Raw genomic sequence first — 14,830 nt, 5'->3', positions numbered from 1 at the left:
ACAGAGATAACAAAGGTAAGTTCTTACCATATCTATTGTTTTCTACTTCAGGGTCCATAGGGGGTCCACAGGGTTGACCTTGGGGATGTCCCAAAGCAGTACAACTAAGGGCGGGGACGCTCCTGTGCTGAAAGGAGTACCCGGCGCCCAAAGGATGCATCCTGAGAGGCAAAGGTGTCAAACGCATAGAACCTCAAAAACGTTTGAATTGAAGACCAAGTGGCCGCCCTACACAGCTGAACAGCAGAAGCGCCACGTCTAGCAGCCCAAGAGGGACCCACAGAACGAGTGGAATGAGCCTTAACAGAGGCTGGCACAGGTAAGCCCTCCTGTGCATAAGCCTCACAAATAACGGAACGAAGCCAACGGGCTAACGTTTGTTTGTTGGCAGGCCAACCCCTCTTGTGAAAACCAAAGAGGATAAACAAGGAATCAGACTTCCTAACCGAAGCCGTCCGGTCTACATAAATTCTAAGCGCCCGGACCACATCTAAGGAAGTCTCACCAGCTGAAAGATCAGGGGACTGAAAAGCTGGCACAACAAGTTCCTGATTAATATGGAACTTCGAGACCACTTTGGGCAAAAACTCAGGACGAGTGCGGAGCACCGCTCTGTCCTGGTGAAAAATCAGGAAAGGAGGGCGACAGGAAAGCGCCCCCAATTCAGACACCCTCCTGGCCGAAGCAATTGCCAGGAGAAAAACCGTCTTAAATGTCAGCCACTTGAGCTCCACCGCCTCAAGAGGCTCAAACGGAGGACCCTGCAGGACCCGTAGCACCACCGCCAAGTCCCAAGGAGCCACAGGAGACACAAAGGGAGGCTGGATCCTGAGAACACCTTGGAAAAAGGTGTGAACGTCTGGTAGTATTGCAATCCGCCGTTGAAACCACACGGACAAGGCGGACACATGAACCTTCAGAGATGCAAGGCGTAAGCCGAGATCCAATCCTGACTGAAGAAATTCCAAGATCCTAGAAACTCGGAACACCTGAGGATCATAAAGTCTGGACTCACACCACTGAAAGTAAGTGTGCCACACTCTGTGATAAATCCGTGCTGAAGCAGGCTTGCGTGCCCTGAGCATCGTACCAATAACCGAACTGGAGAAGCCCCGAGACCTCAAGACGGCTGTCTCAAGAGCCACGCCGTCAAAGACAGCCGACCCAGATCCGGGTAAAGGCAGGGCCCCTGAGACAACAGGTCCCGACGTTGAGGAAGAAGGTACGGAGCGTCGATGGAGAGGCTCCTCAGATCGGAGTACCAAGGACGTCTGGGCCACGCCGGAGCTACCAGCACGAGCATGCCGCCGTCCTGCTTGAATTTCCGCAGAACCCGAGGAAGCAGGGATATCGGAGGAAACAGATACGCCAGGTGAAACGTCCATGTCACCGACAGCGCGTCCACCAGACTTGCACCTGCGTCTCTTGTCCTTGACCCGTAAACGGGCAACTTGTGATTGTGACGGGAGGCCATCAAGTCCAGCTCCGGCAGTCCCCACCTGTCCACGAGTAGCTGAAACACCTCTGGGTGAAGCGACCATTCCCCGGGATGCACGTCGTGACGGCTGAGGAAGTCCGCCTCCCAATTGAGGACTCCGGGGATGAAGACCGCCGAGATCGCTGGAATGTGACCCTCCGCCCAAGACAGGATACGAGACACCTCCGACATCGCTGCCTGACTGCGAGTTCCGCCTTGGTGATTGATATACGCCACCGTGGTGGCGTTGTCGGACTGCACCTGTACCGCCCTTCCGTGAAGAGCGGGGCCGGACGACTGCAGGGCCTTGTATACTGCCCGCAGTTCCAGGATGTTGATGGGGAGAAGTGCTTCTTCCGCTGACCAACGACCCTGAAGCGACAAAGAGCCGGTCACTGCCCCCCAACCCCGGAGACTGGCATCCGTCGTGAGCAGGACCCAGTCCGGGATCCAAAATGGGCGCCCCTCGACCAGATGAGCTGTCTGAAGCCACCAAGCCAAAGATAGCCGAACGTCCGGAGACAACACCAGCACCTGAGAGCGGATCCGGTGAGGTAACCCGTTCCATTCTGTTAGAATCAGCCCCTGCAGGGGCCGGGAATGGAACTGGGCAAATTCCACCATGTCGAATGTCGACACCATGGACCCCAGAACTCTCATAGCCGAATGGACCGACAGGCGGCAACGGCTCAGGCAACTGCGTATCCGCAGCTGTAGTGAGGCGACCTTCTCCGGAGTCAGGAAGATCCTTTGCTGACGCGAATCCAGCAGGGCTCCCAAATGAACCATCCGCTGTGATGGAATCAGAGAGGACTTTTTCCAATTTATCAACCACCCGTGTGCTTGCAGGCAAGCGATCGTCAGGTGGAGATGTTGAAGCAGTACCTCCGGGGAGCTCGCCAGCAACAGGAGGTCGTCCAGGTACGGCAGCAGCCGTACATTCTGGTTCCGAAGATGTGCGGCCATGACTGCCATAATCTTCGTGAACACCCTCGGTGCCGTGGAGAGACCAAAGGGTAGCGCCCGGAACTGATAGTGGTGTTGAAGGATAGCGAACCTCAGATACCGCTGGTGTGAAGATGCTATCGGAACATGGAGGTAGGCGTCCTGGATGTCCAGGGACACCATGTAATCCCCCGGTTCCATCGCCAGAATGATGGAACGTAACGTTTCCATCCTGAACTTGGGAACTCTGAGGAATTTGTTCAGAGACTTCAAGTTGAGGATAGGGCGATGAGAACCATTGGGTTTCTGCACCAGAAACAGAGACGAATAATACCCCGTCCCTCGTTGTGATAGAGGAACGGGAACAATGACCCCTGCTTTCAGCAAGGACTCTATAGCCTCCTGAACCTGTAACGCCTTGGTCTTGTTCTGAGAAGGACTTGTGCAGAAAAACTGGTGGGGTGGTCTGTGCCGAAAAGACAGGGCGTACCCCTGGGAGACCACTTCTCGAACCCAGGCATCCGTGGTGGTATTGTGCCAGCACTGGGCAAATAGAAGAAGTCGGCCTCCCACTCTGAGGTCCCCCAGAGGGAGGCCGGTCCCATCAGGCCGTAGGTTTATCTTCCTGCTTGGAAGAAGGGCGCCGAGCACTCCAGGCTTGCTTCTTGGGTTTAGAGGCCGTCTTACTCGCAGACTGTCTCGGGAAGGACTGACCTTTCGCCTTACCCTGAACCCGAAAGGAACGAAAAGCCGAACTCCGAACCTTAGCAGGCAGTGCCGCCGAAGGAAGGAAGGCCGACTTGGATTTAGCCAGGGTGTCCACTATTTTGTCCAAGTCCGGACCAAATAGTAATTCCCCATTGAAAGGTAAGGCCTCCAGACCTTTCTTTGAATCAGAGTCCGCTCTCCAGGACCGCAACCATAAGGATCGGCGGGCAGACACCGCTGCAGCCGATACCCGCGAGGTCAGCAGACTAGCATCTAAAGAAGCTTCTCCAATGTAAGAAGCGGCGTCCCTCATTTGTCCCAACAACGCCCGCTGGACATCCGGAGCGTCGTCCGGGAAGGTATCTTCCAATGCATTGGCCCACCCCTCAATGGCCTTGGCCACCCAGGAAATGGCCATGGACGGTCGGGCCACCGCCCCGGAGAGGGAGTAAATAGACTTTAAGCAAGTCTCAACTTTCCTGTCCGTGGGATCCTTCAGCGAGGATATCGACGGTAATGGTAAGGTGGCGCCCCGAGTTAAACGAGTGACATGGGAATCCACCGCCGGTGGAGTTTCCCATTTTTTACAATGTGCCTCAGGGAAGGGGTAATTAGAAGCCAACCGCTTCTGAGGAAGGAATCTCTTACTGGGCGCCTGCCAAGCTACCGCCATATGATCCGTCAACTGATCCGACAGGGGAAACACCGCAGAAGCCACCTTAGTTTTTTTGAAACTAGGAAACTTCGACCTAGGAACCGGTGCCTCATCCTCTATAAGAATAGCTCGCACCGCCCTAACTAGTGCTCGCACATTAATGGACGACTTGGTATCCATTTCCTGGACCGAGGCGTCCGAGTCAGTGTCATCAGGGACCTCCCCATCATCTGAGGAACCCTCTGAGTCCGATACCTGAGCAGCCCGTGTCATGAGTGGGCGTTTAGAAATCCTAGAAGGCATGTCAGTCTGCAACATTGACTGAAAAGCCGAGGAAGCGGCCGCCAAATTTTGCACGGAGTTGGAGAGCACATCCACCCATGGTGGAGGCGTCGCCATAGGGGCCTGAAAAGGTACCACAGGCTGCTGCGGTACAGGGGAAGCCTGTATATACATAGGCAACCCCGCATAGGGACCAACTGATTGAGACCCAGGAGGACTCCGCAATAACTGCGGGACACCCGGGGAATGGGGGATGGTCGGCTGGGGCACCGCCCTAGTAGGGAGAGCAGTCGGGACCGACTGACGGTCCGCAATAGACACCAGCACTTGAGAAAACATCGCCCACGGTGGTTCCTGCGCCAGAGAAGGTCTGGATGGGCCAGGAGCCACCTGGCATCGACTACACAGGCCATCCTGTGACAAATCCTCCCTATCTACTCGTGCAGAACAGCGTCCGCAGGAGGCCAACACCGGAGCCACTGAGCGCTCAACCTCCTCGTCTGACATGACAGAATATATTATATATCTGGCACCAGGGTAGAAGTAAAACGCACTCACCGGTGTGCTGAACAACAGCCCACAATATGGCACTGAGTAGCACACAACTGTATGTGACGGACCTCACAAATACGTGATCTATATAAGTGAGGTCAGTAGAAACGCCCCTCCCCCACACACCTGCAGGGCTTGTAGGAGAAGTAAAGGGATAGGTATAAGCTGACAGTAAGCGGAAAATAAGCACAGACAGGCAGCACTAGCAAAAAGTCACATACCATGCAGGAAGATATACTCACTGCACCTTTACACTACAATCAACCTGCCCAGATTCAGTGTCTGGGAGGGCTATAGTGCTGTGTACGCTGTCCTTAATCAGGGGAGAGGTACACAGGGGGACCGGTCCGCGTGCTCCCTGAGATCTGCGCTGCCACTGGGAAAATGGCCGCTGGAGACCTCAGAGGAGGAGTGGCCGAGGAATCTGCAGCTCAGCGACGCCAGACTGCGTGCTGAAAGGCGCGCTGAGCTGAGGGGAGGAGCCGCTGACAGGGAAGGCTTCCTCCCCTGGCTGACCATTAACCCCAGGGATGCTGGCTTGCCGGTTATCCCTGGTGGTCTAGTGGTCCCACGGGTTATGGGGGGGGCCCGCCGCCACTGCCAGCAGCCTCCGGTCTGTCCCCCGGACCGGAGGCTAAAGGACTGCATTTAAGGCATTCCGCGCGCCGCCGCTAGCCAGCGACGCGCGGCTTACCTGGATCCCCGGCGACTCCGGCAGCAGTCCTGGGAGGTAGACAGAGTCCAGCTAGTACGGACTCTGCCCTCCCGCCGCGATCCCCAGATCAGTACTGGCGTCGCAGCGCCAGTCGGGGATCAGAGCGGCAGCGTGGGCGTCTGTACAGACAGCCCTTCGCTGCCGTCTGTAGTAAAAATAGATTAAAAATAAATAAAATTTAACTTAAAATAAAAGCTTTTGGGGGCTGCTCCTGCAGCCCCCCTGCGCGGTGACCGACTCCGGCCGGGCACCAGCTTACACTGAGGTGCCTGTGGCTCGGGGGCGGGGTATAGAGGAGGACCCAAGTGCATCCTGGGAGCTAAAAGCTTAACTGTGTGGTGCCCATGGATCCTGTTCCAGCTATAACCCCAAGGTCAACCCTGTGGACCCCCTATGGACCCTGAAGTAGAAATAATAAATTACGCCTAATGGGTAGTTTCACTTTAAGCTGTCCACATACTTTCTGATTCTGAAGATGAGCCCAAGTAATGGGCAGCAGGATGTGGTCACATATTATTCACTTCAACCTTACACTGGTAGAACAGTCAGATTACCCCACACAACCAATAGTTGCCATATCTCAACTGGACAACATATTACAACAGTCCTATAAAGGTCCAATCATTATCAAGCAGATTATCATTACGAGTATTGTTTGTTTTGGCCCACAAGCTGCCAGTTCACGCCAATTGCCTAATTTCCCGGCCAAAACAGAAGGGAGTCCCATCTTGAGAAATACTTAAAATTCCCAGTAATGAAAAGACATATTAGTGTCAATTATGTAGTGTAATAACATCCTATTTACAGATGTATCCTGATACAGTCGCACTAAAAAGCCCCTCTCAGCGCACCAGCCCCTGTGAGACTCTGCTAGTGCCGGGCGTCTTTTTTTTTTTTTTTTTTTCCCGAAAATGCACCTAAATAGCAATGCGATGTGAATAAGATGCACGAGCAGACTGCGCTGATTCATTTAATATACAACACTTGTATATCTGTCTGTGTGCGACTTGTGACTTAGACACATTTATGGCAAAGAGAAGACGCCTGACGCTAGCAGAGTAGCAATGGGACCTGGCGGCTCACTCGCGCCAGGCAAGTCACTCTGCACGATATACTGGGGCTAAATGTATAAGGACACATCTGTATATAAAATTATAGACTTAAGAAATTAAAGTGTATTCAAAGTTCTTTAACTATTATAAAATAGTAAACCGCTTTCTCTCAAACACATTTTCCACACTACACTGAAATAGTCTATTATGACAGAAATCAGTTTGCACATAGTGGAGTAAATCACGACAGTATATTTAAACCAAAACTATATGTATGTAGGAAGTAGGTGAAAACAATTTGATATTTTTGTTCTGTGTTAATTCAGAATGTGAAGCCAAAAAAATGCTTACCTTGTCCACGCACATGGCAACCTTTATGTCCTGCTTTGTGATTTCATAATGCCTTATATTCCGCACATAATTTCCAACAAGTTTTAATATATCAGCAGAAATGTATTCTAATACTGCTACTATGTAAACAGATACTTGATGATCAATTTTATAACCTAAGACCTCCTGTGAAAAGAATAAGAAAACAATGTTTTCTGAGAGATAATAATCATATAATAAAATAATAATTATCAAACAGTTTAAAAATACAATACATTAAAATATGCAGATAGTTGAGGAACTAATGGAAGAATTAGCAAATGAATAGGACATTACACATACTGAATAGTGCTAGTTCAAAAAATGGAATTTTACGGCCTGTTCAATTTTATGTATTAGGAAAAGAATGCTCAGGCCCTGACAAATGAGAACGACTTTGGTGTATACGACAGGCAGCATAGCACCACCCCTGCTGGTACCGTAGGTTACTACTTTACCTTTAACAAAGGATGGATTTTATCTACAGGGAGAGATAAAGGATTCCGTCGCTTTTTCTTCTCAATAGCAGACTGCGCATCAGCAATCGCCCACTTATCTATGGGGTGAGGAAAGCTTTTCTGAACACGCTCCTGCAAGACAAAAACATTTGTAATACATACACTCCCATTCTAGCAAGCTTTGCAACTACAGAGGGGAAAAAATCTGCTGCAGATTACAGAATATGAAGAAGATACATAATTAAATAACTTCTAAGTTCTAAAATAAAGATGTGGGGGTGACCACTCTGAGAGCTTGAGCTGGCTGAGATTAGGTCTTGTCCTATTTTAGTAGTATCTGTTTTGTACTTCTGTTTGCAGAAAAGTGTATTTCCAGGATCAATCAGAGCAATGTACTACAAAGCTTCACACACAGATGCCACTTGTAATAAAGTCCATACACATGTCTCATCACCATAAGTAACAAATGAGGCTAACCAAAACAGTATCCTAGGTGAATACCTGGGTATTTTATATGATGGAAAGGGATCGTTCTATAGAGGTAGGACTTTCATGTAATGTTTACACATTTGCACTATGTGCCTTTTAATGATTTTCCCCCAATACATATAATAAGGCACACGAAGCAGCTCCCAAGAATGGACGATGGGCGCCTATCTTGATGTGCAATTGTCAGATCTCCAAGTCTCAGTATTGCCAAACCAGGATGTTTGTCAGTGTACGTTGTGTGCACTTTGATATAGACTTAGAATATAGGTGTATCTGCCTGTATTTCCTAAAGCTATTTTATAGGGCAGTGGTTCCCAAAATGGGTGTCATGGGTTGGTGGTCCAGGGCCAATTCAAATTATTTCTGGTTAATGTGATGGGCAAAACTAGTGCTGGCAGCTACAAATCATAAAATGTGGATAAGCAAAAGCCTAAATGGCCACCACCACACACCCGAGTTTAAAAATTACAGGTAAGCACAATTCTAATTTTTGATGAATTTCTAAATCCCAAACGTTTGGCCTAGGGGTGCCGTGAAAAAAATGCTGATACTCTAGGGTGCCGTAATTTAAGGAAGTTTGAGAACCACTATTATAGGGTGGTATTTGTTTGGAGTGGATTTCATGTGTATGTCATCCCGTCAGAACAGTGGGCCTGATTCACAGATGTACGCAATGCCAATATTTACACAGTTGAACGATTATCGACCAACCACATGGGTATCTGGGTATACATTAGCAATGCTGCTCGCAGTGAGGTTTTTTACGCAAAGTGGTTGACAGCCAGGGACCGTTTTGGGGCAGTTATGGGGAGTGGCAGCAACAACGTAACCATTTTTGGGGCATTGTTGGCATACGACTGCGGTCCCGAACACAGAAGATTTTGCGCCTGTGTCTCAATTCCTGCAGTCATTCTGTGTGACCATATGGTAACTCACATTGAGGATGTTGAAGGCTCTGTGTGTTTTGTACGCACTTGCTTGGATCTGTACAGCTGCAATTGCATTAGCGTACATCTCTGAATCAGGCCCAGTGTTCTCTATATTCAAAAATGGTTTTGGCTGTCTAATGGCGTTACGTGGTGATACTTTTCATTTTGACAACAGAGTTGCAGTGAAATGGCAGGTTAATGCACATTAGGTATATCACCTTCATGGTTCATAGCTGAAATCTTCAGTATCGCTACATACAACTTGCTCTGCAAATTAAAAGATTGCTTCTAGTGAGCACTACGAGAAAAGCAGTGCTCCTATCCCCTAATTAATTGGGAATGCCTTCTCTTCCCCTCTGCTCCTCTGAAAAGGTTACAAACATCGGATTACAAATTTACAGGCTTCTGGCATACAATTAACCTTTACTATGCCATTATTAATCACTTCACATCATTTCTAAAAGCCTGTCTGCAATGGTCAAAATCAAAGGCCATATTCAATCAGGTAGCGAAAAGTCTGTTCTGGACTTTTCGTTCCACATTGGAGCTTTTCTGGGGATAAAGTATCGGGCGTGTGCCCGCTTTATCCCCGTATTCAATTTCAAAGGAGCGAAAACGGGAATCGGCGGATTTGGATCTTAGAGAAAAAACCCTGAATTTTCGGGAAATGTGTCTGGGACCCACCTAAAGATGTCCAGACAAGGGGGATCACTATAGGTACCCCCATTTTTGCCTGCAGAAGGAAGTCGGTGTTTGTAATAACCGCGGCAGGTGCATATTTGCGGCTATGAAGAAGTGGTGAAGAATAGCACTTAGATTTTTGTTTTGTTAAAATAACTATTCCTATCAAATTTGGGGTACATGAAAATAGGGGTAAGCATATTTTTAAGTCCCTAAAGGTAATTTTAAAAATTCTGCAAAAATGCACCTGCCGCTACTTCTGCAATGAAGAAAACACCTGCCGCATATAAGGGAACCACTCTGGACTCCATTCCGCTAATTTAGATCGGTGTTCCCTATATTTTTTTTAAAACCCCAAAATCAAAAAAAATTTTGGGGGTGTCCCTATAGATTTTTTTTTTTTTACTTTTTTTTTTTAACACAGCTTATTTTTAGGGACCATTCCCATGGGTGCAGGCTATTTTTTTTAAGCCTGCATCCTTAAACCCCAAATCTGCACTTTTTTTCGCTTGCTAAAGGCAAGCTAAAAATGATCCCTGTTTTTGTACATTCAGTTTTCGCATCATCTACGAAAAAAAACGGGAATTTTCAGGAACTGTGCCTGGGACCCCCGTAAAGATGTCCAGACATGGGGGTTCATTATGGGTACCCCCATTTTTGACTGCAAAACAAAGTCGGTATTTAAATAGCCGCAGCAGGTGTTTTTTTCCCCCGACATTGAAGTAATGATGCAGAAGAGCACCTAGGTTTTTTTTTTCCGTTTTTAAAAGAGGTCCCTTCAAATTTGGGGTACATGAAAATGGGTACTAATATATTTTTAAGTCCCTAAACAATTTTTTTTAAAATTCTGCAAAAATGCACCTGCTGCTAATAGCCTATTCTAGAAAACACCTGCCGCATACTTACAGAATACCCCTGAGCATATTTCGCTATTTTTAAACACTGTTCCCCCCCCCTTATTTTTTACCCCCAAAACGTAATTATTTGGGGGGGGGGGGGTTTACTCTCTTTGACAGTTCTTTTTTAGGGGCTATTCCCAGGGGTGCAGGCTATTTTTTTAAAGCCTGCACCCCTAAAACCCGATTCTGCACTTTTTTTCGCCACGTAAAACATGGTGAAAAGTTATCCCCGAGCCTGTGAAAAGTCTTTGAAATTGAATACGGAGATAATTCAAATAGGCGAAAATGACGTTATCGGGAAATATAGCTGCATTTCAATAAGCAACATTACAATCAGAACATTATAAATGTCAAGATCAGCAGAGACCCACCAATAACAAGCATGTTAGACTACATCTTAAGCAGAAATTCTTCACAACTATGCTTTCAGTAAGCACTTAAAATATAGTAAAGAGATCTTTTACCAACATTGAGGGGAAAAAACCCACCAGAAATAAGATTTCACTTCTAATTTACTTTATATGTTTTGTTGAATAAAACTCTATACATACAGTAAGCTCTGTCACTATTAGTGGGACATACAAAAGCAACCTAGACTGAACCACAGGGATAGATAAGAAACAATATACTTTATTCTCACAACACAAATGTCAGCTAATAAATGGGGTTCAATACCACAAGTAAAAATGTCTATATGTAAAATAAATCGTATTTATTCCTGGCTATCCTTCTGATTATTCCCACATCTATTCATTATGGAACATCTGCACCTCTATGTACCTCATGGTGCAAGAGCCGCGAGATTCAATAACGACAACTTATGGCCTCACCCAGCTATATGCCTTTAGCACTGTTCCCCAAGACACATCCGCATAGCTCCCATATTGATCACTTTGCCCCTACCCATTCATTTTCAGACACATATAGTTAAGCACAATCTAGCAAGGAGGTGCATCATTTTTACTAGCAAAAAAAAATAAATTATTTGCTGCAGAGACATAAATGTAAAATACACAAAGTAATTTAGAGTTGTGATGGTGGCAAGAGCTAACCCAACTCTAAATAGTTAAATAAAATAAAGCTGTGTGGTATCTATGAGCCCACATGTAAATAGGTTTGCATTTGCACCCATAACAACTCAACATTCTTTGCTCACTCTGCAAATTTCCACAGAGTTATAAATCAGCCCAATAGCATCTGCACTACTTGGAAACACAAAAAACTTCAAGCAGGAGACACGCCACAAATGCTACAGGTGGAGTCATCTTTATTGAAGCACATGTTCACCAGAAACATTATTTAACGACATCTTGATCACACCTCAATTCAATTGTTTTTGGGGCGCCCAATCACATATCTAAAGAGACCGGGAACAATGCAATTGTGTATGCTAATGGGGTGCGAGTAGCGTGAACGTCCACTATTTCTGCTCGCACCCTCCTGAGGTTGGGAGCAGACATCTGTGAAAAGTCGGGCGTTTGGGCAGTGCGTACATTACTATGCACAAGTTTAGCAGCTTTACGCATTTAAACTCTGTGCATTTGGGCTCGAAATGTGAAATAAGTAATGGGGACCCGCAGCTCTCACACCCATCAGCAAAACAATTGAATATCCTCTGTCAGGCGCCGATTACTTAAGGGCATGAGAAAAAAAATTTAATTTCCCGCTTCAACTGAAATGCATGAGCTAGAAGTTTAGACGTCAGGCACCTCAATATCATGCCCTTAAAATACATTTTACTCTATTGGCTGACTACTACAGTAAGGACAGGTTACATTTACTCATAGCCAAGATGCAAAATAAAAATATACATTATATAAACCTTGGTATTATTGGTACAACTTCACTCCTTGAGAAAGGCCCGGAAGGCCGATACGCGTCGGAGTTTCATATCCACAGACCCCTTATCTAACATAGAGACCGCCAGACACCTAATAAGGAATCCGAAGTCTCCTCGCGACGGAGCGAGTGGAGCCGCTGATACCCCCGCTGAGCCTGGGTGCCGTAAGATCACGCGACACGTGACACCCGGAAGTCTCACAGGGCACAGTGTGTACTGCACGACACCGGTGCGGAACATCGGAGACCAGGAGGACACAGCGGAAGAGATCAAGTACACCTGGAGGTGTACAACAAGGACGTAGAGGGTAAGTAAGTGCACCTGGGGGACACGGGACGCCGCCCCACCAGACACTGCTTACATACCTCGCGTAGAGAACTTAATACTTTTGAAGCCAGATTCACCCTTTTTTTGCGCAAACAGCACGTACCACACTGCATGTTATATACTGAAACACTGCAATTATCTAAGTAATCACCCTAAGTTTGGGACAGTCAGACCAGTTAGTGGTAACCACCAACGTTACAGACATTCATCCACAAACTGTATCCTTAATATATATATACCTATGGACATATATCCATTGTTTTAACAAAGGAGCAGTGTGACTCCTAATAAATTGTCTCATACAGACAGATTGTCAACCTCTCTTCTTTGGGAACACTCACTAAATATCCCTTCATTCGAGCGCAGTACCCTCCTTCATTTACCATTATATAAACCTTGCATTTAAAAAAATTACAGCACTAGACTACGGTGGTAAAATTGTCCTTTTGCAATCAACATAAGCCTTCCACCATTTACACTCAGGTAATACTATTTCTTCACAAAACAGCACATGCATTTAAGATATTACAACACGTTACTCACATATTTGTGTACTTTGTATTTTACAAAACAGAATGAGGTATGACCTAATAGGAGACATGGGAGCACCATGTTCCCCTCCTCCAGGTTAGTACTACTTTTACAATCTACTGTAGTTAGCAAAACTGTGCAAGTTACTTTATGGGATTTTCATTGACATGTATGACATCATTTTCCCCAGAAGATGGCAGTATTACACTATTTCAGAGTATGATCGGAGGAAAATATTTAGCGTTGGTCCATTGGTACCCAAACTGGGTGCCGTGGATAAGCAAAACCCGTGCCGGTGGCAGCCAAACATAATATTTCGACAAACCGAAGCGCAACCCTGTCCACCACCACATAACTGAGCCTTTAATAGCGTTTGCTGAATTTCTCTATAAGAAACTTTTGGCCTACAAGTGCAATTTAAAAAAATTGCTGATATTCTAGGGCGCCATGATTCAAGAAAGTTTGGTAACCACTTTGTTAATCATTTAATGAACAGATAAAACTCAAATGTAGTTAGCTTTATACAATACTTTTGTTGCCTTGGGACACCAGACTACTACTGTAAGCACTGCGCTGGATACACTTGTATGCAAAATTACTTTTGTTGTCATGTGATAGGACACAAAATGTTACCTTCTCTGCTGGAAGATGCAGAATAAAGTGACCAAAATCGACAGAGAAAGCCTCATGACAAAAATAACACTTTCCCAATAGAAAGTAGTGGCTCTCAAGACCCACTACTTCATCAAAGCCTCCCAGGTATCATTCTAACTCCCTGCTACATGCTCCTTCCTCCCCATCTACCACAGCTGTGTCACCCTGTTTGTCTTCCCCTCCCTTTTAGAATGTAAGCTCTTACGAGCAGGGCCCTCTACCCTTTTGTGCTGCTCCCTACTTTAGTTTCATCTACTTCTTACTCAACACTAGGGCACCTAAACACTTGGTTGCTTATGCTCTGTTGCTTATCTGAGTGTTATGGTCGCTAATGTAGCAATATATATTATCCATGTCCTGGTCCTGTATTGTATTGTTCTGTAAGTCGCTTGTCTACAATTTGTTAAGGCGCTGCGGAACACTTGTGGCGCCATATAAATAAATAATAATAATAGGAAACAAACATATAAGAAATAGTGCACATTGAATTCTACAATATTACTGGCTGCCTTTAAACCTTGGAATGAGTTGCTGTTAACATAATTCAAAACAATTGGTTTTAAGTCCAATACACTCTTCTAGCAATCATTTTGCAATCACCCTTTGCAGATGTGTGTGTATGAATCCTCATATCTGTTCTTATATTCATCTATTCAATAGAGAACACAAACTGCGTTAACAATGAAAACAGCAGAACATTTCTGTTCCTCCCTTACCAACCTGGCTACACAGTGATTGCCTATTGGTCGTGGTTATGTTGTGCAACAATTTCGAAGCAATTTAGGTCCTACATGTGCTAGACCATAAGAAGAAAGGTTGGTGCACACCAGTATTCATTTTGTTGATGACAATTTTTACTAAAAGTAATCGTCAACAACAGAATAAATTGTAATGATAATATAAATGTTTTAATAATGAAAATTACGACAAAATCTGTTCAATTTCAAATAAGCGACTAAGGCTAAACTTATATTCCTTGTCAAAATTAACACTGATTTCTACATACACTACTTTCTATTTTTGGAGTAGGGTTATTTTACAATTTTAAAGAGCAAGTATGTGTTCTAGATATATGCAGAAAATAAATATGACCTGTGTGAAGGAAATATGATTGTGTATTGCACTTGTTCTAACAAGCTTAATGGTGCATACACACGGTCAGATGAACGATTTTAACGATTTTACAAACGATTTGAATGATTGAACTATTTCTGGCTGCATTAAAATGAATGGAAGCATCCAAATCTGACTGCAAACACATCAGATG

The 14,830-nt window shown here is 45.7% G+C and overlaps 1 protein-coding gene across 1 annotated transcript in view; it reads right to left on the bottom strand.

The window, feature by feature from the left end:
- The window catches only part of SOS1 (SOS Ras/Rac guanine nucleotide exchange factor 1), a 172,898-nt gene that overhangs the window by 65,961 nt on the left and 92,107 nt on the right, over positions 1-14,830 (bottom strand). The window contains exons 3-4 of the mRNA XM_088477420.1: positions 7,214-7,345; positions 6,738-6,902 (exon numbers count right to left, since the gene is read on the bottom strand). Coding sequence (XP_088333546.1) covers positions 6,738-6,902; positions 7,214-7,345 — 297 coding nt within the window. The remainder of the gene's footprint in view (positions 1-6,737; positions 6,903-7,213; positions 7,346-14,830) is intronic.

Source organism: Taudactylus pleione, unplaced genomic scaffold, assembly GCF_031769625.1.
Source record: "Taudactylus pleione unplaced genomic scaffold, aTauple2 ptg000201l, whole genome shotgun sequence".
NCBI lineage: Eukaryota > Metazoa > Chordata > Amphibia > Anura > Myobatrachidae > Taudactylus > Taudactylus pleione.
The sequence above is the reverse complement of the archived record's forward strand: the minus strand, read 5'-3'. Positions and strand labels throughout refer to the sequence as shown.